Source organism: Ptychodera flava, chromosome 11 (genome assembly GCF_041260155.1).
Source record: "Ptychodera flava strain L36383 chromosome 11, AS_Pfla_20210202, whole genome shotgun sequence".
Taxonomy (NCBI): domain Eukaryota; kingdom Metazoa; phylum Hemichordata; class Enteropneusta; family Ptychoderidae; genus Ptychodera; species Ptychodera flava.
This window is the reverse complement of record NC_091938.1, coordinates 36,300,959-36,315,842: the sequence shown is the minus strand read 5'-3', so window position 1 is coordinate 36,315,842 and position 14,884 is coordinate 36,300,959. Positions and strand designations below refer to the sequence as shown.

Sequence of the window (14,884 nt, the reverse complement as noted above, 5' to 3'; positions counted from 1 at the left end):
GGGGATAATCTATGAGAAATATTGAACATATATAGTGTTCCAACAACATTTGCAAGCCTTATAAATTCCGACTGACTGTGAACTTTTTACTCTTCAATTTCAGCCCCAAATCCATGTGAAAACAGTCAATGCGCTCACCTGTGTGTCTTGTCACCAAACTCACGTGGTTATGCATGTATGTGTAGCCAGGGATACAATCTCAATGATGATGGAGTCACTTGTCAGCAAGGTTAGTCTGATTTTTCCAAGTCTTATCCTACAAAAATATGATCCAGAAAGTGTGTGTTTATTCTGCAGTCATGGTAAAAATTGTAGAAGTGATGCAAATCATCCCAATCATCCTTCTCTGTAGCAGCTTCTGTCCAGTGGAACTCTTTGCCCCTGGACATAAAAACCTCTCCTAATGTCACATTTTCAAAGACACCTAAAAGCTTACATCTTCCAGAGAGCATTTTCATTGTAACTCTAAGCGCCACTGAGCATTGTTTAACTTTGGATATTAGGCGCTATACAAATTTTCTAGATAGATAGATAGATAGAATAGATAGACAGATATTACCAACTTGATTTTTGGTTTAACAATAACAGAAGTACTTTTTGGAATTTTTCACACTGGTTTGTCTCATATGTGTTCCCTCATGGAATTCTGCAGCAGTTAAGGGCTGCAAAGTTACTGTTGCCAAACAATGTGGATATGCAGAGGCTAGATACTGTCGTACTTTAGCCCCCTCCAATGAGCAGATGGTAATTCTGTAATTTTGTTTCCGTTTTACTAAATTGCTTTGATTTTGTATGAAATCATCAGTTACAGTCTATCTTTCATTTCATCTTTGAACAAAATTTGCCAGTCAAGTATTTGATATTTTGCTCCTTGATAGTTTCTTTCAGCTAGTATTCAACCAATTGTTTATGTCTCACGTTAACTCTTCAACAATAAGAATTATATTTGATTGACTTGACTTCTAGACAAAGTTTATAAATATTTGTTATGTCTTAGTTGTGGCAGTCAAAGATCTCATGTTTGGCAAAGTTGTCAAATGTGAGATATCAACTGAAACCATGCAAGTATATGTATAGTATGTGAATATGGCTGAAGATAATTTTGTTGAAAACTGCACATTGTCTCGTAACATTGTTTAAATGGTGGAGGCAGTGTGAAAGCAGGTCCTTCACATTTCTGATGTTGATGACGATGTTTGTTTCAGAATGGTGCCACATCCTTTTGTAATCAAACAAATGTAAATTAAAGTCAATTGTTGGTTTTTGTCCTTTTAATTTGACTCAATATGAAGTTAATCCATGATAATAATAGCTGTTTCTTATGTTATGTTTTAATATTGTCTTGGCTGAGCAGTCTCGGAGCCTTCCTGCTGTACGTTCAAAATTATCAGATCAGTGGTGTAAGTCTAGATCCAGACCAGCAAGACACCAATGTCATGGTACCAATTACACAACTAGAGGATGGCTATGACCTAGACTTTGACAGTGAACCAAAACTACATCTACTGGGTACAGAATGAACAGGGAGTGCAGATACAGTGAGTAGCACAGCAATCTAACACCTTTCACATTGGAACAAAACCATTGTGACAGTCAAAATGAAGAAAGAGATACCTGTGAAGTTAACGTCACCCTTAACCCTTTAAGTGCCAAGTCAATTTTTGTCACCTTTAAAAATGTAACGCAGACAAGTTTTTTAGCTTCAAATTTTTTTCAGATTTTTTTCCCAAAATTTTGATTAAAAACTGTAGCTTGTGAAAATTGCTGTCCTTTTGGTCCAAAATTATCAAAAGAATTACAGAAAATTTCATAAAAACTGCTTAAATACTGCACTAAAATTTTGCTAGGAAAAATTACAGCAATCAAAGGGTTTATGAAGTCTCTTGTCCTTGAATGGACTTCAGCGTACCTTTTGATGAAGCCCCATATTACAACAGTGGAAGGATCAAAGTGCACAATATGAAGATGTTGTCTTCACTGGTCTCGATATATTAATTCAGAAACGGACAGGTTGTTATTAAGTTAGCATTCTGTATATTTATCCAAGCATGCTGTGCTCAGAAGGGCAGTTTCAAAAAATGCACTGTTTTCATTATAATGGCAAACAATTAAATGTGAATTTTAGACTGATGTCACATGGAAAGGACATCCAAAGTTACAAAGCAAAGTTCAATATCTGTGTATCAGTTTTGTGTTGCTTTTAAAATATTTTTCCTAAATCAAAATCAGAATGATTAATGATCTGCATGTAAAAATGGAGTCAGACTGAAAGATCTATTTTACAACGGCTCTCCCACACTGACACTGACACTTCCTCCATAAGAGGAGAGCGAGGACAGCCTCGCCAATCCCCCAAATCTTCTTGTTTATCATAGAGTAGGATACAAAATGTAAGATTCACAACCAATGGATGATGTTGGCCATGTACTGTTCAGTCAGTGCCTCAAATACATAAAGTCAATCTTTTCTTTATTTTAGGGAGAAATCTACAGAGCCCGCCAGAATGGCTCTGACAGAGGCCAGTTTGTACCGTCAGCTTACACTGGTGCCCCAGTTGGCATTGCTATTGATTGGGTATCAAGGAACATTTACTGGAGTAATACAAACAAGCAAACAATAGAGGTAATGTTATGGTTTGATGAATCCACAACATTGTAAATTTCAAAGCCATATCGCTTTGAACATTATGAATTCGAAAGTTGTCTCTCTGTCCAAAAGTATCAAATTTAATGTTTAACCTTTCAGGAATGTGTATAGGAAAAGTACAATATTAAACCAAAAGTACGGTGCATATTCACTGTACTGTTACAGTTGTACAGCTTATACTATAATCCTGATTTTTACAGTATGATCAGAATGCCCAGGCACCAGTTGTGGGTGTTGACTACTCTCAGAACCTCCAAATGACCTTTCAACTGTGAAGAATGTCACCCTGTGGAATTTTTTATTGGCAGGTGATGCAGCTGGATGGAGATGCCCACTATCGCAGTGTTATTGCTAGCAAGAAGGTGACAGATGATTCCGTTGGAATACCTGGCAGTTTGTGTCTAGATCCTGGCAACGGGTGAGATACTATGGAATTGAGTGAATGTGACATTTTCCAACTCAACATAAATAGAAATTAGAAGTATGCAATGTACTTGTCATTTGACTAAAATTCATGTCCACTATAACATGGGATATAGTACACACAAACAAACTGGAGTGATAAGCATAACATTATATTTTGGCATCATATAAATTTTTGTAATAGAATGAGAACCTGTATGTCATAAATGCAACAACAAAACATTTGGAAAATACATCAAATACATTGAAACTACATTGTGAAGAATATGGAGAGTGGTGGCTAGAGTAATGGAATGTTTCTTGCAATGACTAAAATTTACTGAAAGAGGTCTTCTGAATTTAAAGAATTATCAAACTGAAAGAAATTAAACAGCATTGTTAAACACATACACCACCTCTGTAATAGTGAATATCCTGAAACCAAGTATGTAACAGTACACAATATTCAATTGTTTTAATTTTGGACTTATTGTTGTAAAGATCCAGTGAAAAAATGGTTTTGTTCACTGGATTCTTCTGATTCAAGGTTTGTAACTGTTTCAGTTAGTGTGCCTCATGTGCTGCTACAGATGGAAACTTGGTCAAATTTTATCATTGTATACCTGTCTGTACTGCGGCCAGTTATAGTTGTTCAGTATTGTTTTAGTTTATGTTTATAGTTGCAGTTTCATTCAGAACATTATAACATCAAAGTACTATATTCACAATTATTCATGATCAAGGTAGTATACGCCTTGAATGTGGAAGACTAAAACTTTCCTCAAACTTTCTTAAACAAAACTTTCAATCATTCTTTTACCAAATCAACAATAAAATTAGGGTTTGGAACCAGAGAAACAAAATACCCAGTATTTTGCCATATTTGAAATCGAAATGTCCACCATCCCTGTGATAATTCTAAGGAGAAAAATTAAATTTTGGATTTTCGAAAAACTAGGACGATAAAAAGTTGTTTTTTCTCAAAGACCTTCAAAAAATGAGCCCCCACAAGTGGTAGATCAGGAAAGAATTGTAGAAATTTGAGAGTCCAAATAGCTGTCCCTGAGGCGCGTTCTACCTTAATTTTCAAAGGTATTGTCACATTTTTTGGACATACTTTTTGTTTTATTAATGATGGACCTGTGATATCACAACAAACCAGCCCCATTGAGTTGGCTAAACTTTTGCATGGCAATCTGCCATGCAAAAATTTCACCAAAATTTTGAACAAATTAAATTATTTTTTCATAATGATGGAACTCCAACATTATCATGAATCAGCCCTTATGATTCAGCAGCCATGACCCTGATTATTATTTCATTTTTGTTTAATTTTCACAACAGGAAGATATACTGGGCAAGCTCTACACCAGCAGAAATTAAAAAGGCATCTATGGATGGTAGCAATGTCCAGACTATTGTTAATACTGATCTTGGAAAAGTGGAGTTTATTGCTATAGACATCCAGGAACAGAATCTTTACTGGTCTGACAGTGTAAAACAAGTGGTAAGATTATCATGAATTGTTGGTCAGTACAACACTGTCACACTAGTTTCTGGGCTGTATACTGGTCATACAGTGCCTTTATGTACTTATCAAATGTTTTGTATCATGAAGTGTGGGGCAACAGGGGAAATTGATCATAAATCATATCCCAGGACAGGGGAATTCCATCCTGGGACCAGGGAACTTGATCAACCACAATATGCCTGGCAGGGGACGTTGACAATGCCACAAAATGGTAGTTTAAGTTTGACTGATGTCAAATGCTCAATCATCTACATGTAGGCTATATTTTCCCATACCTTTTGGTATTTGTTATATTTTTATAACCTGTGGGTGGGAGGTTTGACATGACTTGAAAAAAGTCAATGTATCATCAAAAGTTACAGGCATGTTCGATATAGTGAGCCCTTTCATATTTAGTACCATTTCTCTCTGTCAGGCAAAACACTGTTATATGAATTGGGAGACTATAACAGTTTGTGGAGTCAGTAGAGGTACAACAGACAAGCATTGACAGACACTCACATGCTTCCTTTCAAAATGCATCATTCAGTTTTAAACCTGCGATGATGTTAAAGTAGTAAGCATACATACTCCATTTAAACCTGGAACTGTCCTGGTCATATTCAGATGGTTAAAAACCTGCTAAACGAGGGAAATGTACTTTTGAAATATATAACGGCTGATTGTGGAATGAAACACTAATGATGTTAAGGTAGAACGCACCTCGGGGACAGAAATTCAGGCCTTCAAATTTTATCACTTTTCTTCTGACCTACCACTTGTTGGGGCTCATTTTGAAGCTCTTGGCGAAAGAAAAGTTTTCACCGTCTTAGTTTTTCGAAAATCGAAAATTTTATTTTTTCTCATAGAGTTAACACAGGGATGGCGGCCATTTTGGATTTCAAATATCGAGAAATCACAAGTTATTTGTCTCTCTAGTACCAAAGTTTGCACGGTGACCCATGATTTTTATTCTTGCTTTGGTAAGAGAATGGTTGAAAGTTTCACTGAGGAAAGTTTGAGCAAAAGTTTAAGTCTTTCACTTTCGAGGTGCATATTACCTTAAGCGCTGATAAGTCTGGAACATTTATGTTTTGGACACTTTGTATTCAAAACTTCATCACTTTACAGTAACATACCGACTATCTGTAAACTTTTATATGCATCTAATCTCGCTGCTAATAAATGACAATACTTTAAAAGCCATCATTAGCATGCTATTAAAATATTTTGGTATATTATTATTTCTCAAAACCTAATCTTAATCTCAGCTGAATTCTCAATACCTTAAAAACAATTTTGCCACCAAATGCGAGTCATAAAATCACAGGCTGTCAACCATATTTCAATATTGTGGGTTTCTACAAGTATAAACACACCTGAGAATACCCATACAATGATACAGCAGTAAAAGTGAAATTTTAGGTTAGTTATACAGGAATTGAATGCCAGAAATGCCTAAAACAATGACAACATGAACGAGTTTAGCTAGTTTCACGGACAAACAGAGAACATTTTCCTGCAACAGTGATTACATTGTGTGAAAATTTGTTACGATATCACTTTCTCAAACTTAAACTGTGGTGAAAAGTCAACTTTTATGAAGAATGCATTCCAATATTGTACAGTTTGCCCACTCACGTCCTCACCCCCTGCTGCACCTAATAAAAACTGTTAAAGGATGTACGATCGGTAAAATTAAAAGTAATGTCATTTCTCTAAATTGTCGATTTTTGGATTCTCCTTTGTGAGTATTATCAAAATGTGTGATAAAATATAGGGGTCACCGCACTCGTTTTTGAGATACATGACCATGAATTTTGCCATTTATGAGAAAAAATGCTGAGTCAGCATTTTTTAACAATGCATTTTCTATGGACGAAATAATTCAATGCTGTTTATCTCAAAAGTTACCATATCATTTTATTTGATCACTGTTATTTATTTCTCTAGACTGAGCTTTGTGCAAATTTTCATGAAATGACAATAGTAGAAATTGATTTTCCAGCAAATTTCAATGTAATCCCATGGGAATTGACAAATTCCACGCGCCCGTACCACTCGTCCATCCTTAAGGTAGCAAGAATTGAAATTCAAAAATGTAATTACCCATACCTGCATGCAGTGTCTTTGTCAGAGATGAACACACATCATGCAGTCAATCAAGTCAAGCTTGATTTAACCCCAACCCATTACTTAGCCCTTAATCCAAAGTCTATTTGATTTTTACTGCTGTTTCCCAACCTATTTTCTTAAGGGTTAAGGGTTCCGTGCGCACACAATGTGTGTATGTCAGACATTGTATTGGCCAGGCCAAGTGAAACCTGCTTGCAACTAGTGTTTTGTGTCAGTCATTGAATCCATGATGTCGAGATAAATTTTGTATACATAGTATAAAAATATTTATGACAAAGTACCATCTGAAACAAATCTATAACAGTGTGCATTTTTATTCTGTGTATTTTTAACAATGTAGGTTGTGAGGAGCTCTGTTGATGGGTCATCAAGACAAGTTGTACAGATGGGACTTTCTGCTCCAAGCGGCTTAGCAGTGTTTGGAGATTATTTCTACATTGCAGGTATGTACTGGTATTTGTAACATTTTGACCGCATGATGCATGAAACTTAAGATATTATTACTTTGCACTTGTGTGTATATATATATAATAAATAAATAAATAAATATATATATATATATATATATTATATATATATATATATATATATATATATATATATATATATATATATATATATATATATATATATATATATATATTTGCTAGGTGTAAAACTGATCACAGGAGTGATATGTTGGCGGGCTCGTTGTTACGTATATATATATATATATATATATATATATATATATATATATATATAGGGTCAGGTGTATATGCAAAAAAGGCGGTTGTCTCGCACATTAAACTGTAAATGAGAAGGCATTTGCTTCTGTGTCTACATTTGGAAAGAAATTCTGCACGTTTGTTTAGCAGTGTTGACTTGTCTGAGTGGATAATATAAAATTTCCGTGATGCAGAGGTTGCAGCGTTTTGTCTTGGTTGAGTAAGGCTGGGCTCTGTCAATGATAGACCATGTGATGTTGTATTTTGTGTTGCTGTCCTTGAAGGTCCACATGTATTTTGAGAGTTCCGTGCTGTTCCTGTTTTTTGATGTGTTGAAAGTGTATTTGTGATATGCATATCTTGTTTTAAAAGCTGAGTCTGTGAGTCCGATGTAGTGCTTTGTATTATTGCTTGTATTAACGGTGGCTTTGTAGACCAGCAATACCTACTGTATGCTATGTGGAAACGGATCAAGCACTATACATTGCCTGAATTGACACCAAGCCACTGATCTTATATATATATAATATATATATATATATTATATATATATATATATATATATATATATATATATATATATATATGTTATGTAATAAAAGTTGTAATCATATTACAAAATCTCAATGCAAAAAGTTTTAGGAAAATATAGTGATGTATTAAGTTGTGCCTTTTACTGGGATAGATACTGAAATCATTTCAAAGATAATGCTTTGTTTTCACATTTTGTGAATTGATGTACTATAAAGGCTACTTCTTCTCAATTTTCATATTGACAGATCGAGGTCGAGAAACCATTACCCGGACGTCAAAGAGAACTCAAGTCATTGATAACCTGAAGACCAATATTAGGAATGTAGGAGCATTGAAAGTATACAGACGTGAACAGACCCTTACCAATGCCTGCAAAGATAACAATGGTGGATGTGAACATCTTTGTCTTCCCACTGGCAGCACCAGCAAAGTCTGTAAATGCTCCATTGGTTTTGAGCTGGCTGAGGATGGTCTCTCTTGCACAAGTAAGTGTATTGGTCATTGTTTACCTCTTCAAACTACAAATCATCTTTTTGAATGGTTATGTATCCTATTTGAAAAATAGACAAAAGATACAGCTTATGGAGCTTTTAGTTTTGTTTCCTTATCATTTTCCATAATCATAGTTTCAGTCTGTCCCAAGATAATGTGTAGAACAGATTAATCTCAGCAAGAATTTTTTCAGAGTGTAAACTAGCTGTATAATGATGGTAATATTTAAATTTTGATCCCATTGAACCATCTAAGTAAGTCAACATTTTTTTCTCCCGTTACATTTTCAGACCATTCATCATTTGCTGTTGTATCACAGCTATCTGTCATTCGAGGTTTTACTCTGGATGACAATGTTGATGAGGCAATGGTACCTGTTGGAGGTACAGGTAATGAATTAGAATTCTCATTTTATTGTTCACAAATTCTATGCTGCCGGCAAAAGTATTTTGTTTTTGCGAAAACCAGGATGGGAAGATCCAGGTCTGATTAGATTGCAATGGGTGTCATCTGCATAATCATTTGCATAATTAATCAATTTATGTAATAGGCTATTTGGTTTATGTGACTGTGAGGGCAACTATTCTATACTGTTCTATGGTTCTGACAATGCTTATCATTAGTATATTTAAGAAATTTCCACGATATGCCCAGCCGCGCTTGTAAACTTACGCAAAGCCTACTTTTCTCTCTCTATGCGAGGGAAGCGTTCATATCCGCCGCCATTGTTAATCTCATTCAACCCATGAGCACTCGGGCGAAAACCAGCGTGGAGTCTAAACCATAGGAAGGCATATAACGTAACAGTTTAGCGCCACGTACGCCATTTATCAATACTGAATGCACTGATTTTGACCAAGTCTCTGCTATTTATTGATTATTTATGGATCTATATAAAATTATGCTCCAAATTCGATCATATGTAATGAATTTCTGTAACAAGGCCTTATATCAAAGCATAATGCACTGATTTGTACTGGGCCTCTGTTCATTGATCATTCTTAGATGTACTTATAGTGAAAGTTTGATGAGAACTACATTCTCATTATTAGCTCAATTGCATATTTAGTGAATTTTTGTACGTAGATATATACTGAATGCACTGCATCTAACTCTTTGAGCGACAAAGTCAATTTTTGCCTCCTTTATAAATGCAAGCCAGACAAATGTTTTTAGATTTATCAAAATTTTTATCAAAAATGGTAGCCAACGAAAATGATATCCATTTGATCTGAAATTGCCAAAAAAATTTACAAAATAAATTCTTAAAAGTTTCAACATTTGCACTAAAATTTTGGCGGGAAAATTTTCAGCACTCAAAGGCTTAATAAGACTTCTAGATATATTTGCAGTTTCAGTATCTTATTTACTCAGGTTGTATCATCATATTGAAGTGAGATATGGTTGGACAATGTATTTGTTCTGTGTAATGTCAACTTATCTAGAATGTTATTTTGGCTTTGTAGATCTGGTTATACTGCATGTTGATGTCTACATGAAAGGCCAATACATATACTTCTGCAATGTTGGAGGACCCAGGGAAACCCATGATCTCCGAAGAGTGAAACCAGACGGTAGTGGTCTGGAAAATGTGATTTCAAATGGAGTTGGAACATACGGGATCAGAGGAATAGCTATTGACTGGATTGCAAGTAAGTAGAAACATAAGTGACATGTAAGGGTTATTACTAATTCCCCTGGGTATTAATATATGATAGCTTAATTTGTTGTGAAATTCTTGCATCAGCTCAGTGTTTACAGTGAATCCCATAAACTGTATGTCTCTTTTCGATTTCAGTAGTTGTTATCGAGTTCAAGCACAACTGGAGCAAACTGCATTGATTCGTTTAGCTAGGCACTGTGGCTGCCTCTGGAACCATCAGTGCTTATTATAAATTACAAAATTTCTTTTATTGTTCTTTGTCAGAAAATCTGTATTTCACAAATGCATATCGGTACGAAACATACTTGGAGGTTAGCAGGCTAGATGGTTCAGACAGATTGGTACTGTTTAAAACTGAAGAGGATATGCCCAGGGCAATTGCTGTTAATCCAATGAAAAAGTAAGTGCAAGTCATGTACCGGTATGTCTGTGTTCTTCAATATCAAATATGTGTGGCCTCCATGTTGCCTCTTTGTTCCCAAAAGATGTGGTCACTGGCAATCTCAGCTGCTTTCATCCCAAAGTTGTTATTCCAGGTTATACGAATCATATCAAAGTCTTTCAATGAATTTATCACATACCAGTTATAGTGGAAGGAAGTGAGGTTTTACAATGTTGCATATTTAATACCAATAAATAGGAATTTACATGTACCTATAACATATTAGAATAGCTAGTTCATGTATGGGAGGGTCAGCTAATGAGACTGTAAAGTTTGCACATGAACGTTTTTAACGATCAATATGACAAAACAAATTCACATGGTTCTTAGTCCAACAATTAGTAATGTAGATTCAATAGCTAAGAGTGGAATTGAGACAATGTCAGAGCTCCATCAATAATATGTAAAAGTAATTAATTGTCTGAAAATTTTAACAAAAAATTTTGGAAATATATCTTACAGGAATTATGAAAGTGGCACTTCAATACTACCTAACAGTATGTTATGAATGAAACTATAAAAATGATATGCCTATGGATACAATCAAGTGTAGCACAAACAAAGACAGATGTACTTAAAAAAATTATCCAAAATGTCCTTCCGCAGCAGAAAATGTCACATATGTGTTGCTATATTTAGTAACAAACATACAATTTGAGATCAGCACTACTGTTGAATATTAGCGATTCAAATTCATTCAAATCACTTTGTCTTTACCAGGGAAAAAAAGCAATGCAGTGTATGTGTATGTCTATATATCTCTTGTCATGGTTTTTTCTCAGAAAGTTCAGATGTTGGCCAGACATTAATATGAGAACAAAATGATATTTCTGCAGCTGTAATTAAACATGATACATTATGCTATTGAACAGGTACCTGTACTGGTGTGATTATGGACAGAACCCTAAAATTGAAAGATCAGAATTAGATGGTAAGAATCGACAAGTGCTGATCAGCTCATCTATCACCATGCCAAGGGATATCTGTGTCGATTATATCACAAATAATGTTTACTGGGCGGACACTGATATCGATGCAATTCAGGTAAGCCATGATAACGCTGTGATCCCTAAGTATTTCATGGTAAATTTGTCAGGACATAATCACTTTCCAATTTTAACCAAAACCGCAACACATTCACCACCTTGTGACAATATTTTTGTTGTGTTCATCCTAACCAAAGGTTGTTTACTTACCCTTCCTATTGAAATGATGACAGCTCATGACCAAGTGTCTGAAACCTGTTCTTAGTACTTTTTTAAGAGATACTGATAATTGTTTTTGTGTAGTCCCATAACATAAATTCCATTTATTACGTAATAATTATGTACCAGAAAGCAAATTTTAAATCCTAAAGAATGTTGTTTAATGTTTTATTTTGTGCCGTGATCTCCCCATTAGTATTGAAAATTCAAATTATGGTAAGCGCAATTTGATATATTCAAAACTGTTTAATATGTATGGTCAGTTTGATCAAATCAAATGGAATTCTGTGAAAAGTAGTGTTCCATGAGTACATTCAGTTTTTTACCTATACCTACCCTTACAAAAGTTACCTGCTTGTAACAAACTTTAGACAACTTATGTTTTCAACTTTGTGACAAGTGTACAGACCATATGACTCTCCACCTTGTCACATCCGTGTTAACAAGCTTGTCAACACGCTTGACATGAAACTTACACAAGCGTGGGACAAGTTTGAATCTTACAAGCTTGTAACAATTCAAAAGGTTCAGGAAAGTGGAAGGTTGAGAATTACAAGCTTTTAACAAGGTTGTGGAACACTATGTGTGTCTGCTGGTATATTCATCTATCAAGGTTGTATCAAGGTTGTATATTACCCATAAGCCTTTGCTTCGTTGCCAGCATTATTGCTGCCCGTTGCCATAGGCAACTATATTGAGCCCAGTAGGGGTCATCATGCCACAGGCACTCAGTGCCACATTTGCGGGATATTAACCAGATTTGACTGATTTGATAACACAGTGACTTCATTATTTATTAAAGAACCATATTGTATGTGTTACGAGTGTAGGTTTGGCAATCAAGAATGAGACAACAACATGCTAGAGAGTATGTGTACACAAAGTATGTCCTCAATTATGGCTGGAATATGGCTCTCATCACCAAACCTCTATTTGAACTACCCTACCCAAAATCCAAAGTACATCGTTGGACTTAAAACTTACCTCTTACATCAACAGATCTCAATTTCAATTACCCTTACCAAAATTTTAGGCCTCTCGCAAACTGTTACTGCAAATTTGCCGCAAGCTTTGCAGTAAATTTGCAGCAAACTTTTTCTGCAAATAAGTCCGGCGATTCATTTTTCAGATGCAATTAGGTTTCTTGTGAACTTGCTGCAAATATGCAGCAAACTCCCTGCTGCAATGTTGCTGCAAACTCTTTGCAGCAAATTTGCAGCACAATCCTTGCAGCAACTTCCGCCAAATTAATTTTTAATGTTACTGAAAATTTGCCGCAAACTTCATACAGCACATGCCATTATTTCCATGTTACTGCAAATTTGCTGCAAATTACACATGCAAATTGCCTTCAAAAGTTGGTATAATTCCACAACAGTCAGCTCTGGATCAGTAATAGTAAGAAAACTGAATACATATTGAAAACCAAAGAAGCGACACAATTTCTTATATTGTACCACAAGTTTCAAAATTTTTATCTCTCCAAAATATAATAAGTTCAGCTCAGATGTGTACACACAGTTGTAAAATCACTTGTAGACATGGCCAATGAAAACCTGACAAATCTTAAGACAGACTGTGGACAGCACAAGATGTGTTTTATCCAACTAAGCTCTGAAATACCAGTTTCACGAGAAACAATGGTCAGCGCAAATAGTTATTATTTAATAAAAAGACAACAGAGAGAAAATAAGGTTAAATTCAAATTGTGGTACAATTTATTTTATATGCCATGTTCATTTCATGCCACACAAGTGTCTTCAAGATATTTTCTTTTGGCTTGAGAAGTTTTCATTATATTTACATTACTGTCAAAGGCTGCGATTTGGCTTTCTGTTTTCTGAATTTCTTGTCCCTTTTAGGCTTTAATTAGAGAACCGGCAATGCATTCTGAAAAATACAAATCGTTCAGGGAAGAGTGTAAGTCTTTTACCGTTTGACCAAACATTGTAAATTTCATGAAAGAAATCAATAATTATTTGAAAATGAGACAGAGTCAAGTTGAAAAATTGATGCAGAAAAATGCATAATATTCACGATCGTTTAATGATTTGATGTCCGACAACGGACAACTCGCCGTATGTTGTTTACATACACGACGGCGACAATCTACAAAAATGTCAGCACTTAGTTTAATACTGCATGGAGGTAGTACCACCTCCATGGTTACTGTAACTGTTGTGAAACGAAAGTGAATTCAGTATGAATCAGTTCTCAATGAAAATTTATCTGTAGGTAAACATAGGAATACAAGGATTACAGAACATAATAGCGATGTACAGACGGACGGTACATTAACTTACATTTGTGAACGGCTCGCAGACGCTGGAAGATTTTCGGTTGCAGGTCTCCCGTCTCCGTGCTGTACCACGGTCCCTCCACGACGACCGTGGCTGTACATACAAATATCTCTATATAGTCAGCATCTTTACTGCTTTTCGCGTTCACAAAATTAGAACTCCGTCTGTCCCTGGTACTGTATACACGTTTTTCCAACACTGTGATATCATTTGGCTGGCGATTCCATAGAAAGATCACGAAATTGTCCACTAGATAACTCCCTGATCACAAGTACACAGCCGATGGTACCAAAATCTAACTTCGCGCCGATCAAGCCTGATGACGTTAACGGAAGTGATATCTATATATCATTACGCGATTGATAATAGATATGTAGTTCCGATTTTAAACGCTGGAATTGACTCTACATCTGCACCAATCCATTACATATCATACTTAACATAGCATTTAATTTATTAGTTTAATGAAAATGGTTATTTTTACCACAGAAAGACTAAAGAGAGTACAAATTCTTTCAGCACGAAGAATCAATATCAATACGCGAACTGAACTTGATGAGCCGTGACCTCAGAGTGTAAACATGTCGGCTAGGCTCCTCATCGCTGGATACACAGGACGTTGTTTGACGTTGCAAGTAGCGCATTTGATTTGCGTACAGCGGCTCGGGATGGAGTGTAATCCTAAACCTCAAATTTGTGCTCGGCAATATAATTCTAACGCTGAACACATGGACAAAAGCTTTATACCTCAATTCATGTCATCAGAAGGCGAGATTTTGTTAGCGACATCGATGGGACACACATGTACACTGTGGATAGAGGGACTGTGAATGTACGTACCATAGGC

At 35.5% G+C, this 14,884-nt stretch overlaps 1 protein-coding gene across 1 annotated transcript in view; it reads left to right on the top strand.

The window, feature by feature from the left end:
* The window catches only part of LOC139144518 (low-density lipoprotein receptor-related protein 2-like), a 166,290-nt gene that overhangs the window by 93,860 nt on the left and 57,546 nt on the right, over window positions 1-14,884 (top strand). The window contains 11 exon segments of the mRNA XM_070715216.1: window positions 104-229; window positions 1,355-1,395; window positions 2,479-2,622; window positions 2,955-3,064; window positions 4,393-4,555; window positions 7,035-7,137; window positions 8,181-8,420; window positions 8,718-8,816; window positions 9,894-10,079; window positions 10,355-10,490; window positions 11,405-11,576. Coding sequence (XP_070571317.1) covers window positions 104-229; window positions 1,355-1,395; window positions 2,479-2,622; window positions 2,955-3,064; window positions 4,393-4,555; window positions 7,035-7,137; window positions 8,181-8,420; window positions 8,718-8,816; window positions 9,894-10,079; window positions 10,355-10,490; window positions 11,405-11,576 — 1,520 coding nt within the window.